This window comes from Pomacea canaliculata, linkage group LG3 (genome assembly GCF_003073045.1).
Source record: "Pomacea canaliculata isolate SZHN2017 linkage group LG3, ASM307304v1, whole genome shotgun sequence".
Classification (NCBI taxonomy): domain Eukaryota; kingdom Metazoa; phylum Mollusca; class Gastropoda; order Architaenioglossa; family Ampullariidae; genus Pomacea; species Pomacea canaliculata.
This window is the reverse complement of record NC_037592.1, coordinates 28,213,810-28,238,900: the sequence shown is the minus strand read 5'-3', so window position 1 is coordinate 28,238,900 and position 25,091 is coordinate 28,213,810. Positions and strand designations below refer to the sequence as shown.

At 40.4% G+C, this 25,091-nt stretch overlaps 2 protein-coding genes across 2 annotated transcripts; both read left to right on the top strand.

The window, feature by feature from the left end:
- Positions 1–739: 739 nt before the first annotated feature.
- On the top strand, positions 740–12,371 carry LOC112560394 (glycine receptor subunit alpha-4-like). Its single transcript, XM_025232231.1, is given in 13 exon segments — positions 740–758; positions 1,695–1,802; positions 2,911–3,042; positions 3,316–3,464; positions 4,014–4,084; positions 6,658–6,725; positions 7,297–7,491; positions 7,494–7,525; positions 7,877–7,959; positions 8,293–8,427; positions 9,935–10,079; positions 10,229–10,472; positions 11,444–12,371. Coding segments are annotated over 10 exon segments (1,461 nt in total). The 5' UTR covers positions 740–758; positions 1,695–1,802; positions 2,911–3,042; positions 3,316–3,375; the 3' UTR covers positions 11,843–12,371.
- A 4,163-nt stretch (positions 12,372–16,534) lies between these two features.
- On the top strand, positions 16,535–24,285 carry LOC112560395 (glycine receptor subunit alpha-2-like). Its single transcript, XM_025232232.1, is given in 11 exon segments — positions 16,535–16,815; positions 18,974–19,073; positions 19,723–19,793; positions 20,170–20,237; positions 20,559–20,785; positions 21,019–21,101; positions 21,215–21,349; positions 21,788–21,921; positions 21,923–22,018; positions 22,306–22,458; positions 24,089–24,285. Coding segments are annotated over 10 exon segments (1,110 nt in total). The 5' UTR covers positions 16,535–16,815; positions 18,974–18,978; the 3' UTR covers positions 24,137–24,285.
- The last annotated feature ends 806 nt before the right edge of the window (positions 24,286–25,091 follow it).

Here is a 25,091-nt window from a genome sequence, read left to right as displayed (position 1 = left end):
AGTGCATTTTTCATCTCTGTATATGTGTGTGTCTGTGTGAAAATAAATAATACATACAGTATCCATGCCAGTCATTGACTTGGACACTTTGTATTCAATGAAAGCAGATCCTGGAGGAAAACCACTTTGCCTGTTTTGCGTCCTGCACCAAACTGAAAAGAAAACGGAGGAACATGCCACAGTTCGTGCTCCCAATCGATTCTCGGAGTCAGCTGACGATTTCGACACGACACTAATGTAGATGGTTGTCACCCTTGTTTCAGCTTGCCTTTCTTTTTTCCGTTACAGTTCGAAAACGTGAAGTTCGTTAACTCATGCGTCTCTCACGAGTCCCTCTTGTACGATAACGAATAGAAGAATGCTTCCATCCATTGGTGTTTAGCAAGAATATTATCGCTGTCTTCATCTACAGTAATGCAGTCAGCCTTGGGGACCATCTGATGGTATCGAGGAATGCACTAACTCACACCTTTGACAAGAATTCTGTTGTCTTAGATAAACGTGTATATCTCGAGAGAATGCATTCGTCAAGATTTCGGGAAATTCTATCTTGAGCTGAGCTTTACGCGGTCTTTGTGTAACAAGATACGCTCTCCTGGATCTCTAAGCCCTCTGCTAATTGGTGCCACGGGCACTCGCACTTACACCTGCCTGTTACTTGCACGTGAAGCACAAGGTGCGTTCAGATGCAGAAACAAAGGTACCGTACAGTAGGTCACTTCACAAAAAATCTAGTCCTGGCGGGAGTGAAGACAAGGGTAAATATCATTGCTGTCGAGTGTAAAGGTGATGACTGTCTTACCTGTCAGCGACCTCACGCATTTCACCACCTACAAGCTGATCTTCTTGGTTCTGTGGCTATGATCATGGCAACGAAAACAATGTTTTTGTTCTTGAGACAACAAAAGGCCCAAAAGATACTCCCATGAGCCCCTTCATCAACCATCTGGCTCAGAGACTGTTCCTGGTGTAATCCCCGATGGTGTTGTTATTGTAGTGCAGCAAACTCTACACTCCTGTCATTTTACAGGCTTTTCTTACTAATCGGATAAATATGGATGAACATTTGATCATATTTAGCAAAGATCTCCTAGAGCTATAATATGATTATGTTTGTGTTCTTTATGGACATGTCTCCCTACAAAGGTGTGCTCGTGTGTCTATAAACATTGAGTCTAGCTGATGCTAGAGAAAAGGTGCTATACAATGTGCCATTGATTATTTAATAGTATTATTTCCGCCAGGTAGTATTCTGGTGCTCGTTGACAATGATCAGTATTCGATATGTAGTCCTGCTGTGAATCCTTTACATTGCTGTGTCATATGCTCGTCTCATAAACAGTGTTTCTTTCGTTGGATGTCCAAAGAGATCCAATTCAATAATTGTGTTTCAATGAACAGCAGGGGTGATAGAGAAATGTTTTGCATTCAACACGCCATTTTCAGAGTTACCTTCGCAGTGTAAATGAAAAAAAAAAAGCTTTGCATTTTCTAGAAACCTTTTCATGTGGCAGCAGCGCTGAATCAACTCCATCCAGCCACAGATGTCCATATGCTCTAGACGTATAACATATAAACAATAACATCCTATATCTCTCGTAGTTTTTTATTTATCTCTCTTCTCGATGTATGACGCACGATTTCTTGCATCCCATGACCTGCCCATGTTGATGTGTTTTTCTAATACATTCCAGAATCATCTTTCTTTGGCAGCCGCTTGGGATAAGAACTGCATTTTGAAGGTGTGTGTATCTCGCTGGATTGACTACATATTCTTCAGATCCTTGCAAGGCTCAGAGCAGGTGAGTGATTGCGCACCTGTACATACGGTTTGTGGTGTAAACATAGAACTTTGTGCTTTGATCAGGCTTAATACATCTGTATATTACCATATCAACTGAATCATGTGGCATCTACAACATCACACACACACCACTGACAGTTCATCTGAAGTTGAGCAGCTGGAACGCAGATGGCACAAACGATTTCAGGTGTGTGTTACTTTTGTATGTTGGCATGGAATAGCGTTTACCTGAGCTTCAATAATATAAATTCTCTAGATAGTACATTTTCAGGTATAGACAAAATGTTTTCCTGTTTGTTGATCACAACAAGAAGCTAAATCCCTCTGTCCGACACCAGTTATCTTAGAACAGATGAGGATAATACTGTTGATACTGTTCCTATCATGGACAGAGAGATTTCGAAACCAGCTTACAAATTACAAAGATAAAAGACTCTCAATAAACGACTGGTAGAGACGGCCTAAGACTACTTGACTAACTGAAAATCTATTGAGCTTACGAAAGAAGGTATTCTTTGTTGGCCACATGAAACAATCTGTTCTGTGTTTAAATTCCATTTGAGCTGGCAATCAAAAGCTATTTTCCAACTTGATAGCATGTTATCTGCATGTCAAAAAATCCACTATCCTCAGAACTAGTTGATGTGGAAGATCAAAATCAGAAATCAGGCTCAAAGCCAGAAGGTCTGGTTGCACTGTATTGAATGCAGAACTAAAATCAGCGAAGAGTAGTCTGGCATGCGTCTTGGGCTTATCCCAATGTTTGTACAGTGTAAAGATGTAAACAGACTTGTCATGGTTCGTCCAACTTTTGAAAAGCAGGATGTGTGCGTAGTCCTGGCATCGTTTGTATACAGGGTCTGTAAATATTGGACTCCCAGTACAAACAGTCTCAAATAAAGTAACACCGGAGGTTTTGCAATGGCATTCTTTATATTGTCACTCAGAGATCACTGGCACGAAACCTCTTCCAGTGATTGTGATATCAAATCATGCAGCAGCTAAATAAGATAATGTTTGTAGCATTATCCTCTGTCATGCCAGTTGCTCAACTTTTCATCGCCTTGTTCTGCTTTGAAATTTCTCTACATGATCGCCAAATCCAGGATGTCATTGTTTTGACGACTCCTACTCGGAAGACTGTATGTCACCTCCCGCTGGAGACGGTCCAGGGACTTCATTAGAGAACACAACAGGGTGACCTACCTGAACCGCCCATATTTGTTTTAGACACAATTGTAAGTAAATGAAGTTTTTTTTATCCAAAATTTATTGGACATGACTTAGAACGCCACATTCTTATAGACGAAGCCCAACATACCATTGCCCTTGCTTTTACCTTAAATTTGTGTAGAAATGAGTATACCTGTGAATGAAAACGTAGATTAAAGGGTAGCAGAGTAGTTACTTGGTAATGACAACGACTTTGATGACAAGATGACTTTGATAAATACCAGGGTACAAAAATCATTCATGTTGAATTACGTTCTTTCATTTCCCTCGTCCACCAGTCTCTTATCATCGCACCTGGTGAAGGACTGTGAACACCCGCCTGCAGACCTCTCTCCACCATGAACTTCACACTTTCAGTCTTCTTGTTGCTCGTTCTTGTTGTGCAGCAATGCACAGGTGCAAAGAGGGACTTTACGCAGATGTCGAGGTAAGTGAAAAACAAAAATCTGCGAAAGAGAAAACTGGAGGCACAGGAAAATAGGACAAACATTTTCTCTTTTTTTTTTTGAGGATGAGTAGGACGAGGAGCGCATGAAGGTGAAGCGCCCGGAGGTAAACACTGGGCTCGGGCAATAGTTTGTGCACACTCAGAGACTTTTGACTTTCAGCGGGCGTGCAGGGAAAATAGTTTGCAGACATTTCACGCAGCAAACAAAAAAATTCTAAAAGAAAAAATAGTAACGTTCCTCTTCTTGGCATTTCCCATAAGTTGTGCCCTTGCAATACATCTACAAGAAGAGAATGGGTGGTGGGAAACAGGGTTCTGGCGAGGTTTAATTATGAGCTCGTTAAAAAGGGTTAGGTAGTATGAATGATTTTAACGTGTCTCTAATTTCGAAAACTGGGGTTTGTTGTAAGCACAATTCACACTGTTGATGTCTTTGGCGTTTCTCTCGTATTTCTCCAGACAATAGAAAAACAGAAAGCGACTTTGTGATGGACTATTTATAATATTATCATACTTTTTTCGTTTCAGAGAGGAAGTTCTGGATCTGCTTTTAGTGAATTCTACTTACAACCCTCGAATATCACCTGACTACGAGCAAGGTATTTAATTATCAATAAATCACCATTTTATCAGTTGATGAAATGACATGAATTATCTTCTCGCCCGGGGTACATGTATTAATTTTCAGTTCGTGATCCTTTTTATAAACTAGACCCTTCAAAGCTTGTGCAAATACTTGTGCAATCATGGATGCAAAATTTTTTTTAAGAAATAGAGAAATTAAAAAGACAGACGAGTAAAATATCAATGTCCTGTAGTTGCAAACATTTAGTTCCCCATGTAAAATGTGATTTTGTGATCAATCTGTTCTAACCTACGGTCACATGTCACAGGCTGTATTCGTGCAGTGTATGTTTTGTAGCTGTCAAATTAAAGTTGTCTTAAAATGAACAATTTAGCACCTGTACTGTGACTTATATGACCATTTTGTGTGCCTGTGCCAAATCAGTAGCGAAAAACATGAAAACATAGCTGACATCAGTGTTTCCACTCACCTTTGCTTTGCACACACAAAGCACACATGGCTGACTGTTGGCCGCATCGCCGTTGCCAGTAATGTTTCATGGGTGCTCTGGGAGCCACAAGAAGTCTTTAAGACCTACTCCGATGGCCCTGAAGAGGTTAATTTAGACCGGCTGCTACGACTCCGTTGGAAAAATATTCTTGGTCGTTTATTTTGACATGTAAACCCTGTCTGGTGCTGAACGGAAGCTCTGTTAACCGTTAAAGCAAGAGATCTCTCTTTATGTCGAAGGTCCTTACGAGCTAGCTTTTCTTCATATACGCAAGGTCTTACTTTTTCTTTGTGAGATTTTATATTAATAATCTGCAATTGTGTATGGAGCGACTATATGCACACATAAAAAAAAAGGAAAGTCTGACCCTTAAAAGTAAAACCGGAAAGAGAGTGAAAGATGATGAAAATGTCGGGCAACGTTCATTGATAGGTTGAACTCCCCTTTCCCATGGAAAAACCCAAAATTTACAAATTCATGAAACAGCTTTAGTCGCAGAGTGTGTAGAGACACTTATCTATTACATACTCTTGTACATGTCTAAGTGCTTCCAGAAGCTTCCTGTATTACAATTACACACTTTCATTGGATACCATTGGGCCTCCTGGCGCACAAAATTACTCCTGAGTCTGGAGGTCAGGTCATTATTAAAGCCATATCTATAAATAGCCCAAATGGCTGGAGATAATTTCTGTCATCGCTGGTTGCCTTTCCCATCGAGATTTTATATCTCGAAGGGAAACCAGTCAAGATAAATCCAATTAGTAAATCTAATTATGAAGGTGGGTTTGTGTCAAATATTCCTGTTCATTGCCTACAGAATTAACGGGGTGATTGTTTTGCCGGAAGATCGAGAAGAGCGACATTGATTACCTCGAGTGAGATGCTAGTATGGTAGTGCCATCACCAGGAGTAGATTCCGTCAACATCACTTAGAGAGAAATTCACCGGTCACGGTAGGACAGATGGGGAGGTCATTAGAAGGTAAAATAAAAAGGTCAAAGAGAGGACACACATCATTGTGGAGGATTTACAGAACAGCAGCTGGCAGATAACACGGGTAGCCTGGGGTACGATCAAGAGCATCCACTGTGTGACCTTTAGATTGATGACTCCGACGGTCAAGAATTAATTACGGATCGAACTAATAATCAATTTACACCGTGCACACGATGACAGTAAAAAATGGCTGCTTTCTTGTTGGACAATTATGCAAAGTGTCGAGCAGGAGCACACGATGTCTTGGCTGCTGCCATTCTCTGTGTGTATTGATCGAGTGAGAACATTTTTTTAAAAAAAAACAACTTCTGCTGACAAGCTTTTGTTGCCAGTCGCTTTGGGATAAACGACTCGCCTAAAGTTTCATCAGTTCTTCCTCACCTCTAACCACCATCTAGGTGATACCTCTCCACATGGCTCCATTGCGACCTTTTCTCTCGAACTGGAACGAGGACCGTTGTCCACGGAGACGTCATCTTTATGGAGATCAACAACATTATGGTGATGCAGAAAAGTCGCTTTTCAAAAGGTCGTTACTAGATCCGTATTTGAACACTCGCCATGCCAACCCCTACGATGCTCCTCATCTCACGGGAATCGATTAGCGGGTATCTTTCCGTTACTTAACGCTCAGACGTGTAGGGAACCTCGTGGCCGTGGTCTACGAAGAAAAACGTGGGATTTTCGCGACGAAAGTATTTTGTCCCTTCTCGTTGGACAGCGAAACTTTTAAGTCGTTTGCAAATTGTGGAAAAAGCTGTTTCTCTCGAGCAAGCCAGGTTGTTTGACGTTCGAGATACACGAGTTGTTAACAAACACGAATTTTTTGCAGAACACACACAAAAAAAACGTCTTCATCCGCCTACAACATCACATACAGGTGTGCACAACAACATGTGTAATATGAAGATGAATGTACAATGAGTTTTAAGGATCACATGATGTTTTGAGCTTGAAAGCACTTTTAGTTGCAGACCTGAGCATCCTCTCTCTCTCTCTCTCAATCCTTCTCTCTCTCTCTTGCTGTGTGTGTGTGATATTCAGAATCGAAAGACCAGTCCGTTGTTGCTGATAATGATTTTACTATCTTTCTACAGATCACGCAACAAAAGTTGCTGTACAAATTCATATTCTGAGCATCGACTCAATCAACGAACAGTCTATGGTGAGATACACTCAAAGTCTGTAATGTCAGTGTTTCTGATTACAAGTAAACTATTTACTTTTTTTACTTATTTTAAACTGAAAAGGTCGGTAACGCTGAACGTTGCAGACAAAGTTCCTTAATGTTGTAAGTGTTTTTGAAGTTTGTCTTATTACTTCCGCTTTAATATAGACTCCAGACATCCAGGGGAATTGAAGGCCTACCTGGTCAAAAATGAGTTCAAGAAATACTTAAAATAAATTGTTTATCCACAATTTTAGGGAACCATACATATAGAGTTTTTTTTATTTAGTTTTCTTTTAGCATATATATATTTACATTCCCTCGCTAGTTGAACTTACGCCCTCAGAGGTAATTAGGTTTGAGTTCCCGAGACGGAAAAACGTCGTGTTGCTGAAACAGTAGACGGAAAATTTTATAAAATATTTAAGCTAATAGGACAATGCAAAGGACACACTCAAGCACACACACACCACACACCAACATTAAGCATGTATGCATTAGTTTGCAAAGAAAATGGTAAATGTATTGAACCCAATACAAGGTTGCAATTCGGTACCTTCACTTGCAGGACTATTCTCTGAACATGTATCTACGACAACGGTGGATAGACCCACGGCTGCAGTTCGTCAACCATTCCAGGTCAGAATGGTTGGAGCTGGACACAAAAATTATGCAGAAGGTCTGGGTGCCGGACACATTTTTTAGAAATGAAAAGAAAGGTGCATTTCACGATGTCACGGTACCAAACCGACTGATGCATCTGTATACCGAAATGGCACGATATACTACAGTATGAGGTAAATGGACAAAGTTTCTTCTTCTTCCTAACCAAACAGCAAGCAAAACGAATATGATAATCACAATAACTCAAAACATATAAAAGGATACCATAGTTTCACATTACTCTGTAAATATTTTCTAAATATTCTAATCTGCATTCAGCCGAGACTGGCAAACTTCTGGTAAAAACATAGATTAATCTGAAATTGTTTTGACCAATGTCTTCACGTGTGTGTGTAATTTGATATCCTGCCATTCTCGTCATTATACTCCCATTACATATTTCTTTGACAAAAATCAAACGGTCAAGAGAATGCACCTGAGTGGTTTACACTTTTTTACTTCCACATGTTTGTGTGTCTCTCTAGGTTGTCTGTGACTCTCTCCTGTCACATGAGTTTGCAGAAATACCCGCTGGACAGCCAGAAGTGCCCAATACTCATCGCCAGCTGTGAGCACCAACTTGATTTTTGTAACCTTCCTATTTCAGGCTTCTCATATGCTTTCGTGTCTTTTCTCTTTCTTCTTTTCGTTTTTTTTTTTTTGAGTTTTTTTTTAACTGTTTCCCTTTAATTTCACTCTCACCAGATGCAATATGTTTGACTACTGCTTTCATACTGACAGGAATGGACATCATGGGCAAGCTAATAACAAAGCAAATCCATTTGATATTCGTCACAGTCTGTGATATATTTGAGTTCTTGAGTGTGATCGAGCCTTATCCATATACTAATTTCAAAGCAAAACAACTTATATCTCTGCGTTTGCTAATGTTTGTCCGCAGATGGCTACACGATGGAAAACATTGTCTACGAGTGGATGTCTCAGAAACCGATTGATTTCAACGAGCACATGGAACTGCCGCAATATACACTGCAACATGTGTTACTGGGGAATTGCACAAAAACCTATAAAGAAAGTGAGAACGAGAGCTGTCTGGAACTGCATTTTTTATTATTCTTAAGAGGTTTAAGACTTCTCGATGTTATCGGACAGGATAATTTTGTCTTGTTCTCTTGTTTTGTTATTTTTTTCGGTCTACTTCCAACTTTTAGGGAGTTTCATCTTTTTGTTCAATTTTTTTTGTCGTGATTTTTATCGTGGTCGTCATTATCATCATCGTCATAGTTTTCATTATCGGTTTTTTCTTCCTTCTTCTTTGTTTCTTCAACCTCTTATCGATCTCTGTAACTATTATCTTATTTTGTGTTACGACATTTATTTTCCTTTTTTAAGCCATTTTATTAACAGCTTCGAAAGAAACATATAAAGAACTTACACATTAACCGCGAATAAAACTGCCCTGTGCCTGTTTCGTATCGTCCGCTCTAAAATACAGGATTTTTCCCAAACAAAAACAAGCATTGTGTAACAGAAGGCCGATAATGCAATGCGAGATTCAGCGTGAAACTTTGAAAAAAAAAAACAAAAAGTGGGGTTTTCTTTTCATCTTCTAAAGAGCTAAGGGAACCCTGTCATTGCCCGAATGATGTCCCTTGGCCTAACAGGCTCTCTACTGCGGATCAAATCAAAGGAGCGGGGGAAGGAGGATAGGGGGTGCTAGACATTTTTAGTGAAGGGGAGATGAACACTGAAGTGTTGTTAGCCCCCATAGCTATCTCTTTCTTATGGTACTCTCTAAATGACATTGTTACCAAAACTTGAGGTTTTTCGTTTTGTACTTCGGGTCACAGAAGAATAGCGTTTTGTAATGGATATAACGAACATTAAACCAAAGAAACGCTTAGGCATAGTACATGAGCCAAACAGTTTACGAACTTTCAATAGATGGCAGGAATATTTCTGCACAATTTAGTTAGAATGAAAACGGAGCAGATTTTTGTGACACTCAGACCAAAACATACACACACGTACAAGCACTCGCATATCGCTACATTCTGTTTTATTTACTAAAGAGAAAGATATGGAAGAAGTTTGCTGAGGACTATTATTTCAAAGCTCAGATTCAAATTTGAGTGAGCAGCCCGAGTGCTCAGATTTTTGTTAAAACATTGAATGTGATAAACTACTTGATTTTCAAGACACGCCGTGTTATTAAGCCTTTCTGCCAAAGGCTATGTGATGACAACCATGCAGAGCACCACAGAACAAAGGAGGAGAGGTGGGATGCCACTGATCATTCCGTCACTAACGAGTTACAAAACTCACTTAGAAATTTACAAGAAGTAAACTGGAGTATCAGACAAGTCCTTTCACTCTCTAGATTATGCTGAGTTATTTTCACAAGGCTCCTCACAGGGAAAAAATTGTATTAATGCTCCAAACCATTCAAATGTTTGCATGTGTGCGATCACTCTATGACAGAATTATCATTGTCTCTTGACCCACTGGTCGCCACACCTTACAGAATAGGAAAGGAAATGGCGTTCTTCCCGTTAGTCATAGTCGTTGTCCTCTGTTTACAGCTGGCAGCTTCTCGTGTGTCCGGGCGGACTTCCTGCTGCAGCGTGACGTGGGATTCTACGTCATCCAGGTGTACGTCCCGTCCGTCCTCATCGTCATTCTGTCCTGGGTGTCTTTCTGGTTGGACGTAGAGGCCATACCTGCAAGGTGAGAAAAAAATTTGTCTTGATGATGATGATGATGATGATGATGATGACGACGACGACGACGACGACCGTCGGCAAACAAATGTGATAACTAAATCAGAAACTGCAAAGACCTGCTGCATGGTGAAATGCAGTCTGTTCTGTTTCCAGAATATCACTGGGGGTCCTCACGGTCCTCACCATGACCACTCAGAGCACGGGTGCGCGGTCGTCGCTACCCCGGGTGTCCTACGTCAAGGCCATCGACGTGTGGATGTCCACTTGCCTGTTCTTTGTCTTCGCGTCGCTGCTGGAGTTCGCCTACATCAACGTGCTGTCTCGACGCCGCGTGCCTTACGCCTGCTTCGGGGGATCTGCCAGCCCAGGTGGCGACGACAATTCGGTGCTGAACGAGGTGAGTACTTCACCCGGGGTAGCAGCCGCCAACCATATGCTCTGGAACTTGGTGCTAACAGTCGCTGGCATTTTCTGTTGGAAAATGAAAAAGAGTAAAACGAAAGAGTGTGTGTGCGCGCGCGTGCATATGCAATATTATTTTTTTTCGGTCTGCCGGATTGTCTCCACTTTATTCCAAGTTTAGCTTTTTTCGGTTCTACGGAGGAGTATTTTCTTTCTTGCTACATTTTCTACAGATTAGATTTAAGATTTGAGCTTGTTGACAAAATCGACATCTGATGAAAATTTTATTTTTCCCCATGAATATTTTAAAACTGCTGTCCGGTTCACTAATGCTTCGTAGGTCCCGGACTGTGCTATGCTCTCACTGTTTTTCCCATTCAAGTTAATTATTCAAAACAAAACTTCAAACCAACTGTTTGTACTTAACGTTGTCTACCTCGTCTTGACTGCGAGATGTTGTCCCTTTTGATATCGTGTTTCTATATAATTATTTGTTGAGCCTATGAACGTATATTTTTATAACTCTATTTTGATTACTTATATTTCACATTTTTATTTCTACACATCGCACAGAGCTACTTTAAAAGTGAGAAAATGCGCTATAAAATTTCACTTTGTATTATTCACAAGACTTTCATCGGTGTTTACTTTTTTTGAAAACGATGTTTTCACGACCTCAGCCCTTAGTTACATGCTTGTCTGCCTCTCTTTCATTTGGACCAATGACCTAGACAATGAACCTATTGTAGCTTTTCTCTCCCTCACTTACTAACACACAAATATGTTAATGTTCAGATTTAATTTTTTTAAAGTTCAGTATAGGCATGGTGTGTACTTCTTATCTTTTTTGTTTTTTGTTTGTTTGTTTGTTTGTTTATTTGTTTTTCTGTTCAGCTGTGTTCTGATACAAATTTTAATTGAGAACAGGCAAAATGAGATTATGACTGACTGTCCTATTGTTGTCAGAGCGAGAAGCTGGAGGTGACGGCCGGCACCATCCCTACCCGTCTGTACGGCAAGCAGGGGGCGCGCTACGTGGATCGCATCTCTCGCTACATTTTTCCCAACTCTCTTCATCACCTTCAACCTGGGCTTACTGGCTCATCTACACATTCGTCGACTTCGCCTGAAGACCGTACAACTCTAAATTTCTCCAGGAGACTCCCCGACGCATGCGAGCATCAACTGTCAGCCGCCATGCTGGTGACTAACCTTGCACCTCCACTTTTCCATCCCCTCCCCACCATCACCATCACTCCCCCACCTGCCCAGACCCCGTCATTAATCACGATTCCGGAACAAGGTCGATCGCGAACTTTAAAGACAGCCTGTGGACTGCTTACCATAGCAGAAAGATCCATGTGACAGCTCGGAGTGTAAGAAATACTCTCACGGAGCCTGAGCTCTTCCATTCTGACGTATTTCCGGAACAACTCGTGGCTGCAGTGGTGTCCCTTGGCGTCTGCGCAGGCCGCAATTATGCCGATGAGCCCTCAGTGTCGCGGTGTTGCTTCAAGCTGGGAAGTCCGACGGGAATTATTTCATTGCGTTCAGATTTACGCCCCCTGATTTATTACCGCTCTTGTACGCAGGGGGGAGAAAAGCGATTAGTTCAGTGAACAGCAGAGATTGTTTTCCCCGCCGTCAGTTTTGATGGACCGTTTACTATTTGTAGTTAATATCGGAGAGTGTTATAAATCCACCGTCGTGTGATATGTCTACCTAGGCTAGTCATGGATTTTTTCTTTTTTTTCTACTTGGACATAATTGATTTTTCAGATCATTCCATACCCGACATCATCTGCTGCCTAACATTATGTAGACAGTGTTGTTGCTGTAATTGGACACTGGTTTGATTTTCTTTCTATTCTTTTATTCGGTCGGGTGCTGCAAATCCTCCATTTTTCGGTAGTAAAGATTTTTTTTAAAATCTCTTGGGTGCATCATACAAAATGAATGTATTGCTGTGTAAGAGACGGGTCTGAAATAATTGAGATTTTAGGGGCAAATTAAAAAAAAATTAGTACGATTGATAGAATGGACAGCGTTTGGGCTAGAAGCCAGGTACATCCTGCTTCGTGAAACTATCAAACAGAAGATTCGATAAGTATCTACACATTCAATCTCACCTCATTCACTACCATTACTCTGTCAACCTCACTACCACCATCATCCCCACCACATGGTCGAAGGTAGGAGATTTGATAGTGTGTGGCGCAACAAACCTCCTCCCAGTTGTTAAACATGTACCTGGCCTGTTAGAAAGTCTGGGACAGCAAGGGATAAGACATGCGTCCACCTTCACAAAAAGTTTTTTTTTTCGAAAAAAAATGCGGTATCCAATACAGTGGAACTGACTTGCGAATGACTGCTCCAGGAGTACTCTCTTTACCTTATTACCACTACAACCATCCCTCCCCCACCTCACCATTACTACGATCATAACCCCCGACTACCACCACGAGCATGTATCCTGTGTGTGTCTGGAAAGAGTTTCCTCCCCGGGATATGCATTGCACGCGGATTGGCACGTGTACGCGTGGCTTCAGTATTCATGGCATCGTATGCTAATTAGTAAGCGTAAACCTGTGATAATTGTGACCTGTGTGCTCCTGAACTCACCGTGATTAACTGTGTGTACTGGCATGTTCTACATACAATCTTTTAAAAATAATTTAACTCATTCATTCGTCACACCATTAGCCATAAATTGTCCAGCCATTCTTTTTTATTGTCACTAAAAATATTCATCGGTATTCTTGTATTGCTTTTGTCTGTTGTTTGACCGGGAATTACTTAAATCCCTTGTCCATGCCTGTAGGTTGTGGTTTATAATATTCCATGTCTGTGTTTGTTTATTGTAGATTGCTAGCGGTGCGTTCACGGTTGGGTTTATTCCCTGTTCATCCTCCGACTACTGCACTCGTGTTCAGCCTGTATGATGTGTTCTTAGCATTCCCTTTACGAGCATATTATTTTCAACCACTAGATGGGGTCGGAGAGTTTTATGGTCACAGACTTGAAATGTAATGCTTAATCACTCTTCTTTTCCATCACTCTTTCTCTCCCGAGTTCTCTTTACTTTTGTCTCCTACCCTCTCTCTATATATATTTATAGATGTACATTATACGCACATTTGCAAGAACATTTTTTCTTAATAGTTGTGATACTTTTTTATACTGAACATATTCTTTGTCGTGAATAAAACATTTTTGCTTGCTGATAACAGATATAGTTTTACTACTTATCACACTATTTATCAGAGAACAGTACAGCAATATGATCAGTAAAAAGGAACATCTTTTGGAAAAAAAATTAATGTAAAGCGGCTTCTCCAGAGATTTTCACATATAATCCAGGACGTCTATTATCATTACTGATAATAATGACAATGAATTCCCCCGTATTCTTGTCTCACATTGATTTTCCTCCCCGTATATACAAAAAGTTTTTTCCACATGCTTGTTAATATTAGCATGTATTAGCAAGTAACAGCAGGCAGTCTTCAGAAGAAGCTGAATACAGAGTATAGATGTGCCAAGACAGAATGTGAATTAGAAGCATGGAGTGTATGAGCACTTTTTTTCATACAACGAAGTTAATTGTTGCTCGGAATCGAGATTTTTCCTGAAAGGTCTTTTAAAATGAACCTGAAAGGTATCGGAATATTGAAGGACTTATAAAAAAAAACCTTTAGGAATACAACAATTACAATCATCTAAAATCAACGAAAAAAGTCTTCGTGAATATGATATTTTCTACATTCACTTGTCCCACATCATCTTAGTCCCACCCTTTCCTCAATTCCCTCTTTGTAAATAAATAAAAAATTATCATGAAGCCTATAAAGAACAAAAAAAGTAAAATAATTATTATATGGATATCAGTAGTAATTTATCAATCTAGATGACCACAGCCTTGCACTATATCCGGTAATAAATCATTTGCTCATAATGATGGCATCGGTAGACATCTTGTAGAGGTTACAATCATTCAGACGAATCCTTTTTTCTGTTTTTCATTGAAAATTTAAAATATAATTTATACCGGGTTAACTCTGTGCTAATAAAGGTTCTGTGAAGTACGTTGGCTGAGTTTATGTCTCGCGTTTAGGTGGCTTGCTTATTCTGTTGGCTCAGGTGTTTGTGTGTGTGTGACCTGCTAGTTTACTTGTTCCCTGAAGCTGCTTACCCCGCTGATTCCCAACTCGTCGGTCCTTACCTCTTGTGCGATTTGGGAAACGATCTGTTAGCATACAAACAAGCAAAGACCTTTTTTTTCAAACCGGCTCCACGCTACAAACTACAACAAATAACAGCTTGTTTCAACTCCTCGTGCATTCTTTTGGCTTCTAAACTCATCGTTTTATTTCTTTTTACATTTGATGTAAGGTAAATCCAGAGGAGCTGACTAAAGAAGAGGAAAGCAGTTTGCGTGTGCATGCCTATGTGTGTATGTGAGAGAGACCAAGATGGAGCTTTCCCGTTTACCTTCACTCAAGTCAACAGTCAATACCACTTACAAAGACTTTTTTTGTGCTTTTAAAAGTTAAAGTTCGATCAGCAAGAGGATATTTTCTGAATGCAAAGCGGAGCTCGCCTGGAGCAGATTAACGGTATCTCGCAAGTTTTTTTCCAATTTTCTCTTATTTAATAGTTACATAAAAAAAATTCCGATTTTTATCACAATTTTTCAATTTCTATTTCAATTCATATGTAATTGAAAAATCCGCAATAAACAACTAAACCAAAAAAATTGTAAAGATTAAATTCTAAGACAGCAGATAAAAAAGGATCCAGCTGTATGAGAATCAAAGGGAAAGTGGAGACATAAGTAAAATTAGCAAAATCCAATAACTTCTGTGTAAACTTTGTTCTACTTCAGACCATTTGCAAATGAACACCAAGGGCTGCGTACTATTGTGCGCAAGAAAGAAATTTTCAAAGCGATAAACCACAACGACTTTGTCATAGATATGATTTGTCAACTCAACTGTCGATTCTTTTACACAGATGATCATCGAAGTCAGTACGACGCACTGACAATAAAAAAGGGGAACAAAATTTTCTCCCAAAACTAACATAATTGTGTCAGCAACGAATATACTGAGATTTAAACTGAATGTGATTGTACACGTCCTTTAAATCAATAACTTGCAGGACAGCGAGCATTGTTTGTGTTGTAGCATTGATTAGACAGTGGCTTTCTCCTCGGAGAGGATGATAGGGCGTTTAAGCTCCGCGTCGAGATGAGTATCAACAGTTTTGTGCAGAATTTTTCTGGCACTGTAATAGGACTTTGAGGTCTTCCCTGACAAGCAGCAGCCACGGGTAAATTTTGCTTAACGACCTCGCCACCAAATAATGAGAAGAAAGAATGTATTATAGTGAGACCAAAGAGAGCATCGCTCACTGCCTACGGCAGCTGTTTTCCCCAGCCAGCCATCCGACCTCACTAGACCTGCAGGATCAATCGATGCTAATGGCTAAGCAGTTTGCTCCTACTGTCAGCTTTCGCCGTTGAAGTAAAACAATTAGTAAAGAGCTCTATCTGGTGAAACAAAAATCCTCTCTACTTTAAAAAAAAAAACATTCTCATTATTATTTCCACTTTTCTTTCCACTACATTTTAATACAGCATTACCAAAATACCCAATCTCTTCATTGCTATCAACAGAAGTGAACACCACATAATTTATGCAACCTGTCTAGTGTTTGTATATTTAGGATCAAACGATGAATGTCCATGTCTGATATCAAAGTGACGTGAACACATTTAAACAGATTATAATAGTTGGTTAGCTTTAAGAGCACAAAAGACAAAAACCTGATTCCAAGACAGGAATTTCCCAAATAGTTTTGCAGTGAAGGATTCCCGTAAGCTTCAGTTTTTCTATTTTATTTCTAGTAATGTATTTGATCCTAGTTTCTATTGAAAAAAAAAAAAGCACGACAGTCCGTTTTTGTATTAGAAATAATCGAATTCTCACGACTAAACATATCAGCCAGTCTCCATCTTGGAAGAGCCTTTGAAAGCTATCTTTAGTTCACGACATGAGGACAACATGGCGGCTGGCAGTAAAGTCGGTTAGGCAAAGAGCAAATGAAGCTACTTTTCGCTTGCTGCAGGTGTGCACGAGCATCAAGCGGGCGACTGCCGATGCTAGGGAAGCGCGTGACCTGCAGCTCGTGCTGCATTCTCGGCAACATTGGCACGCGAAGGTTGGGCACAGCTCAGGTCGCCACGACAACGTCGGCAGCAGACAGTATGTGTGAAGGGGCCATCAAGTTCACTTTGTTGCTTCGGCAACAGTGCTGGTAGTCAGCGGAAAATACGGGTAATGGACTTTCGTGGTTATTTTTACTCGCATTGCTACGTATGTCTACATGTAGGTATCGATGAATGTTCTGCTCTGAATGGCTGACGGCCTTAAAAATTGAAACAAAAATTGGTTGACTGTTTCTAGGAAGATTGGATAAGAAATTGAATGCATAACAGTGATGAATTTTATCTGTAGTATTAATTTTTTAGAAAACAGCCTTTTCCAAGTTCATTTTATCTATAAAGACTACTGCAATAATTAATGAAAGCCTTGTCGTTTAAGTGCATAAATGGTATTATCAATTTAATATTCCATAAATTTGACATAACAAATCTGAATAGTAATAACATATTTTGTAAATAAGCTAGAAACTGCTTCTTTTGGTATTCATGATATTCAGTAGTATGAGTTTATCTGTCTTACTCTTAGCATTACTTATCCACTCTTTCAGGTTTACATAATTTTTATGGATAACTGCCAAAATTACACTTCGTCTTGTAAATTTATTTCATTTGATGGAATTGGGTTAGTCTTAAAGCTTGTAACCTAAACATAAAGTCTTTTAAATGACTGACCGAAAACTTAATACATATATATATACAATAATGAATGATTACAATGATGTCATATGTCAGTATTTCAAATAGACATGTGTTGATGTAACAAACGTTGCATGCAAATATTTCACAAAGACATTATATGCTAATGGTGCAGTTGAATGTATATATTGTACATTTGTGCTTGGGTATGCAATTTGTCTGTGTATATATATTAACATATTTGTATAAGCTAAGTTGTTTAATTGTTCATCCCTGTTCAATACTCTTCTTACCATGTATTTATAGAAGTCAATTTTTTACCCTCTCTTGTAATCTCTTGATAATTCCTTAACTGTGTCATCTGCAATACAGTTGGCAAAACCAGCAGAAGAAACAGACACCAAAACAAATGTATTTCATGTTCTTCACGGGTTCTTTCCCCAGATCACAAATCAAGTCAGACAAAAAATCAGTTATCCCCCATTCGAACCAAATTTTCAAATGCCAGAGCTGGCAGACCCTCCAGCAGCCGCGACAAACCTTCAATATCGCTAACAAAAAAAAAGGTCACGTGATGACTTAGGGAAGGAGCCAGAATCAATATTACACACAAAGTATGAGTTACTCTAGACCGTTAATATTGCATGATGGACCAGGCGACATTTTCCCCGCCACCTCTCTCCAGGAGTGGTCTGGACATCAGAGGGCGCCAGTACTTGCCCTCTTAATCTATTGCAATACGCTCGACGGTTTTATGGGCAACTCTCGTTGTCTGCCGTTAACGAGAGATGTCTTATTCCAGTCTTAGAAACTGCATGCTTTTGTCATCAGTGTCAGAAGGTTAATCTGCATAACATTATCTCCTATTGCATATTATGAGCACACACACACACTTTCTTTCTCACTCTCTGACACTCATGGTTTCTGCTTCTCTCTATCTTGACAATCTAAAGCAGAATTTCCTGCTCATCACATACGATGTCTGTCTTGATAGTAACAGTACAGGTGTCATAAACAATTTATTTCAGTTCAAAACAACAAAAACAGTCTTCACTTCAAAGTAATCCCTCTCCAGTCTTACGCACTTTTCCATCTTTCATCTCCATCTTTCTCTGCCATGCTTCTATGCTCTGGTGGACTGATGGCAGAAAAAATCGTGGCTGCTTCACACTGACAATGCACCTGCCCACAACGGCCTGAACATCCGTCATTCCTGGCCGAGAAGGACATCGCCGAACTGAAACAACCTCCCTATTCACCTGATCATGCTCCATGTGACTTTTCTTCTCCCCAAGCTCAAGGGGATCATCAAAAAGACCCGTGGAGGCCATCACGAGGACCGTAACGACGGAGCAGAGAAGCGTGGCAGAAAAGAATGGAAAAGTGCATTAGACTCGAGTTGATGTCACTTTAAAGAGAAAACCATGTAGCTTGTTTGGAAATTGAATTGAAATAATTTCTGGCGAACCAGTCTCGTTACTTTTGAGACAGACCTCATCAATCCTAATCCACTTAAGGGAAATAGAAATCCACGTGTAACATGTATGTTTGCCTCTGTGTATGCGTATGCGTGAATGCATGTCCCTGTGTGTGTGTGTGCGCGCGCGCGCTTTTTCTCCCCTGCTTCTCTCCAGAAATAATGGTTTCGACGAGTGACCTACCCTGCTTGATGGCCGTGCTGAGCCTGTCCTTAGGCTTTTCTCCAGTTACGGCAAAGTTTGAAAATATGACCAGGTATGTTGGCTATGTCCCATACTCATCCTCTCCCATTCATTCTGTAGTATTCTTCTTCAGCTTCACTTTCAGTTCCTGCGTGGTCTTGACACTTCTCCTGGTGCCAGAACTTTTTGTGCTGGAGCTGATATTGCTGCCAGTTGTGAAGTGTTTTCGTTACTGGTGTGCAAAAGAGCGGCGGCTGACACAATAAGTAACTGCACAAGGAAATGTCTGTCAAGACAACCAGATGCAGTCCCTCAACTGCTGGTCTCCCAATGTGCAATGCTTTTATGTGAAAAAAATGTTATAATAATTGGATTTTATGGAGCAATAATGACGGAAATTTTTTAACTCAGATATCCATAGTTTATATGCTTTTCAGAAGAAATTGTCAAGCTTTTGTTGTTGTTTTTCTTCTGACGCGTGCACTGCAGCTTCTTGATCCGCAAACACAAACGTTCAAACCGAGCATCATATCAAAGTGTTAAATGTTTTACCCGTTTATAATGTTTATTATTTTTAGTTCCACTAGCCGTTAACCCTTCCCCACGTTTACTGTAGTTCTATGCTTCATCTGGCAAAAGAAAGCTGAATTCGGACTTTCTCAACAAACACACACACATGGTACAATGCTGAGCAATGGCTGCTGTCTTCTTTGTGTTTGCAGGCGGCAAGTTTTGCATTCTCTGCTTGATGACCCAGAGTACGATCCTCAAATCCCACCCGACTTTGACAAAGGTAAGTGGATGTTTGTGCAATACAGTTAGTCAACCCAAATGAGCTTTCTCCAGACAACAACAAAACAAAAATTAAAAACTCACTGCGCATTTCTGTCTTAAAAGTTTGATAACAGCGCTGCATTCTGTTAGCATTGAACTTGACCTTTTTCACGAGGAGTAAAGTTAAAAGAATCTCACACCTACACTTTGACCCCCTCGTTAATGAGCTATTGGAGAACACTGGAGTACAGTGAAAACACCACTGGGTCACCCCTCAAATGTTGCATGTATTTTCACAATTCATAGTGTAGGATGAGTTAGGCGTTTTAATGTCCTAGGCTTCGATATCCTTTATAGATGCATAGATAAGAAGTGTGGTACCATCGTCCTTGCAGATGTTCCAACAAATGTCACAATTCAGATCCACATCCTCAGCTTCCACACCATCAACGAAGTTTCTATGGTAAGCAAAAAATTATACGGCAAGCAGTGGCAGGCAGGCAGGAGGTCTGGATGATTATTAGCTTTCTTTTTATTACTGCATGCTTTAAGTTTTGATGGTAATTAGATGATATTTTTTTTCTGTTTAAGTGAGTGTGTTTCGTGCAGACTTCTGCAAAGGGTCTGACCTAAAGATGGAAATTGTATATGTATGTTTCTCTGTGTGTTATTTTAAGTTTTTTTAAATGTTCGTGTTCAGAAAGAAATGAAAGGCTTCTCTAAAAATTGTTTTTGGGGGTATTGCTCTCTCTCTCTCTCTCACGCAAATTTTATTTCTGTGCAGGATTACACAATGACATTCTACTTGCGCCGGAAATGGGTGGACGAGCGCCTGGCCTTTACCTCGTTCCCCGGAGCGGAAGTTCTGGAGCTTGACACCAGGGTCATCGACAAGCTGTGGGTGCCCGACATCTACTTCCGGAACGAGAAGTCGGCGTCAGTGCACAATGTCACGGTCCCTAACAGGCTTCTTCACCTGCATAAGAATGGCACTGTCTTGTACAGCTCCAGGTACACCAGGTGCCTCTGTAATAAGCTAAATATAAGGCGGTCTAAGAACTGTCTAATCTTGTATACTTGTGACATGCTTGACATGAATTTCAACCAAGAGAAACACGCTGTAATTACTATGTCAAACATCTTTGACCTGTATCACTGACACTGCTGAAGGCTGTCCGTGACATATGTCATTGAGTATCACTGTTGCAGGCTCTTTGTGACATGTATCACTGTCGCTGTTGCAGGCTGTCCATGACACTAAGCTGTCAGATGGACTTGACTTTGTTCCCATTGGACGTACAGTCTTGTCCGCTAATAATCCAGAGCTGTAAGTGTCATCCCATAATTCACTCTAGTTCTTAATAATGACAAAATTGACTTGATTTTGGCCGCTTGGTCCTCCGCAGCAAGCTAATAATTTTTATAACAATTTGTCCTAAGATTCTTACACAACCGCCAACGTGGATTTTCAGTGGACGCAAGCAGATGGTAAAGTGACCAAAGCAGATGATCTGGAGATGGCACGATTCATTGATGCGGGCGTAATAACGGCGGACTGCATTGGAATGTATGAAAGTGGGTACTGAGGGTACAATTTGGTACAGAGCTTCAAAATGGGTACAAAGAGTCAGAGTGGGTACAGATAGTCACAATGAATACTGTCAAAAATTTAACTCTGACAGAGCAATTGCTATTAACAAGATAAGACTTAGGCAAGTGGTGTGTCATAGAAAACATGTAGTCTAACATCTGAAACATTCTGAAACACCAAGACCATCACGCTCGCACACACACCTGAAGATTCATCTTTGGTTGAGGAGCTGAACTGCAGAGGGTACAAACGATTTCAGGTGTTTGTTACTTCTCATACATAGCACAATGTTTACCTGAACGCAATAAAAGAAAATATCTTTGCTAGTATCAATGAACATATATATATATACTCTTGTCTTCTTTAAAGAAGACACCCTCGTTAACCAGATAGAGTGATCCGATTCACAAATGTTGCCACAGGTCAGTTTGCCTGCATCATGGCCACATTCATGTTGAAGCGACACGTGGGGTACTTTCTGGTGCACATGTTCCTACCTAGCGTGCTGGTGGTCATCCTGTCCTGGGTCAGCTTCTGGATTGACTCTGCTGCCACAGCCGCGCCGCATCACCATCGGAGTCATGTCCATCCTCACCATGACAACCCAGAGCTCCGGGGTGCAGGCAATTTTGCCCAGAGTATCATACATCAAGGTGATGATGATGTACGCACAAACATGCACGTGCTTTTCTTATGCACGTACGCAGGGGCATATAGACAGATGGATATAGAGCTTGACCACGCCTATTGGTACTTTAAAATTAATCGTGAGTTGGGAAAAGAGAGAGATAGAGAGAAGATATAGACTATTTCATGCAAGGGACAGAGATGAACAGACATAAAAGTAAAAGTCGGAAATGAGACACTTCCTTCCGTTTTTATTCATTCGAAGAGAAAAATGTTTAACCTTGTATTCAAGTATTTTTTAATTACTTGTCAGGCCATAGACGTGTGGATGTCCACGTGTGTGGCTTTTGTTTTTGCCGCGTTGCTGGAGTATGCCTATGTCAACACGCTGAGCCGTCAAGAGGAACTGTTCAGACGAGATGTGAGAGACAGCAACTCCAGAAAACAGGACACAGAAGTGTTGGAGGTGAGGAAAAATAACTTTTATAACGAATTTTGTGATCTTTATCATTATTTTCTGACGAAATACGATATTTGTCTCAAAAAATTGAATCAAGATATGCATATTTAAGAGAAATGTTGAGGCATGATTTCATTCAATGTAGTTTACCACTAAGGGGAGTTTATTTCAAATATCACGTGTTTAATTCGGGGGCAAAATCTGAAATAGTTACTTTTATACAAGTAGGCACTCGGGTTACATAGTTCATTACTTGACCTTCGACAGTTGGGGTCTCCGCAAATCTTAAATATCTGCCCTCTGTCCGTCTAACTGTCCCACTTATACCGTTCCAGCTTATAAACAAGTTCTTTTCCCCTTTGAGCGGATGTTCCATGTGGCCACGGAGAGCTCTTCTCTCAGATGTGTTGGTGGCTTGGCTCCACAAGCACACTTTTTGTTGTGCCCACCCTGGAGCTTGTCGATGTTGATTCAGGTCTCGACCGATCAACCACGATCTTTCATTTCCGCTGTTTATACCTACGAACTTATACCCCTGGCGGATCCAAGTGAGAACAAAGCCGATACTCTGAAACTGATGGGTCACCTAGGTCGCGAACACGTGGGCCCTAGGCCATCGTCGGTGCTTTCATCTTGTGATGCCGTATTAATGATTTATTGTAGCTTACCTCTTTACCCTTTATCTTTCCCAAGATTACCTACAAGACAGTAGGTCCGTTAATTCATCGCTCGGGGTGGTACGCAAGTTGTCCAGGAAACTATTTTCCCTCTAGCTGTAGACCACTCAATCATCGATACACACGGTAATTTGCAGGAAATCGACTAATTACATAGATGGAGAAGGCATGCTAGTATCAATAATAATAATAATAATAACGGGAAAACATATAGCGCAATTTCCTGCTTTACAGGAGGCTCAATGCACTTTACAGAAAACAAATTCACAGAACAGACAAACTGAAACAAATGTCTGCAAAAAATTGTACAAGGATATATCAACAGACATAATAAAAACAAGAAAGAAAAACCCGCTTACGATCAGGTTTTAAAAAATACACAGAATAATAAGAACATATACACGGACACACTCACCATGACATGTAAACGTTATGTCTGTAGGATGATGAATGTGATGAAAAACACGAAACCAGTAGTTGCCCCCCGCTTGCTCAGTCTGTTTGAAAAGTTTCAAGCGAGGCTGCAAATCCTCCTGTCCACACCACAGCTCCGGTCGTAGGCTCAAATAGGCAAGTAGTGTAGCTTGCAAAATGTTTTCTCGGAAAACCGTAAAGTGCAATGAGTTCACAAGCCAGGGAAGAAGAGCAAATCCACCGAGATATCTATATACACACAATACCTACACATTCTCATCATCCATAATAAATCTCAAATCCAGAGGTTATTGATTAAGTCTGGTGTTTTATGAATTGTTGATCACTGCTAGAAGCTTCCGCAGAAAAGAATACTATTGCAGAGTATAGAATACTTTTTCTGTTTTTTGTTTTGTTTTTTGCAAGCGCATAAAATCAACAATAGTCATAAATGATAAATGGAGGGCTGAAGCTTCTGTTCACAGATTTTGCAACGGATATTTTCTATAGTGTATTGCATAACTGCATCATTTTTTTTGTACCAGACCCTAATGCCAGACACACCGAAGGAACCGGAAAGCTCCTGGTCTTGACCCCCGTCGCGTGGACAAAATTTCACGCTGGGCGTTTCCTGTCTGTTTTGCTGTCTTCACTTTGGCCTTCTGGACAGTGTATGGAACACTTTCTGCTTTGCAATGAGCATATTGTCGAACGCCAATTTACCGGTGATACAGGATTATGAACTGTCAATCTTTACTAAATTATACATATTTTATTCAGCGGGAAATACTGTGATTTCTTCAAATGCAAGGAAACCACGAACTAAACGAAGCTGTTTTTGCTATAAATACCGTTCGCATTGCTCTGTGGAGTTCAAACCAAACCAATAGAATCCAGCTTCGGTCTCTGGCGAACTTGGCTTCTCGTCAATATTGCTGGAAAGGGCAGTCACTAACACGCATCCCGAAGAGATTTCCGGTTTGCAGTTAGTTGGCTGAACGTGGTTTGATCTCGAAACAAAACGAAAGTGAGCAACGTTTGATGAATCTTTCCTCATCGAAACACTTCTTAAACTTTTCACCCCTTAATTTATTTCTTTGGTATATTAGATTTGCAACCTAAACAAGAAGTGGTGGACGTTATTGAAGAAATGTGTTTTGTGGTGCTGTCGTCTTGTTTGACTTTCCATCCTCCAAATAGTGATTTATAAGTCCATAAACATTCTTTGTCGTCTGATATAACACCTTGCCGAAGACAGTTCTCCAAGGATACGATGAAGGCGGTCGATGCCGAGGCAACCGAAAGAAAATGTAGGTGACTAAAGAGTGGAGAGGCCGTCCACTGGGGGACCTTCTCAGGCGGTCCAAGACCTGCTCCTGCTGTGTCCTAGCATGTCTCCCCTCCAGTACCAGTTAAAGGAGGAGAAGAAAAAAGAAAAAAGACTGTGCAATCGCTCACTATTTTAGTTGATTTAAAAAAAATTAATAACCATTTTATGTCTGAAGCTAAACGTGCCCAAAAATGAGAAACAATTATAATCTGATATCA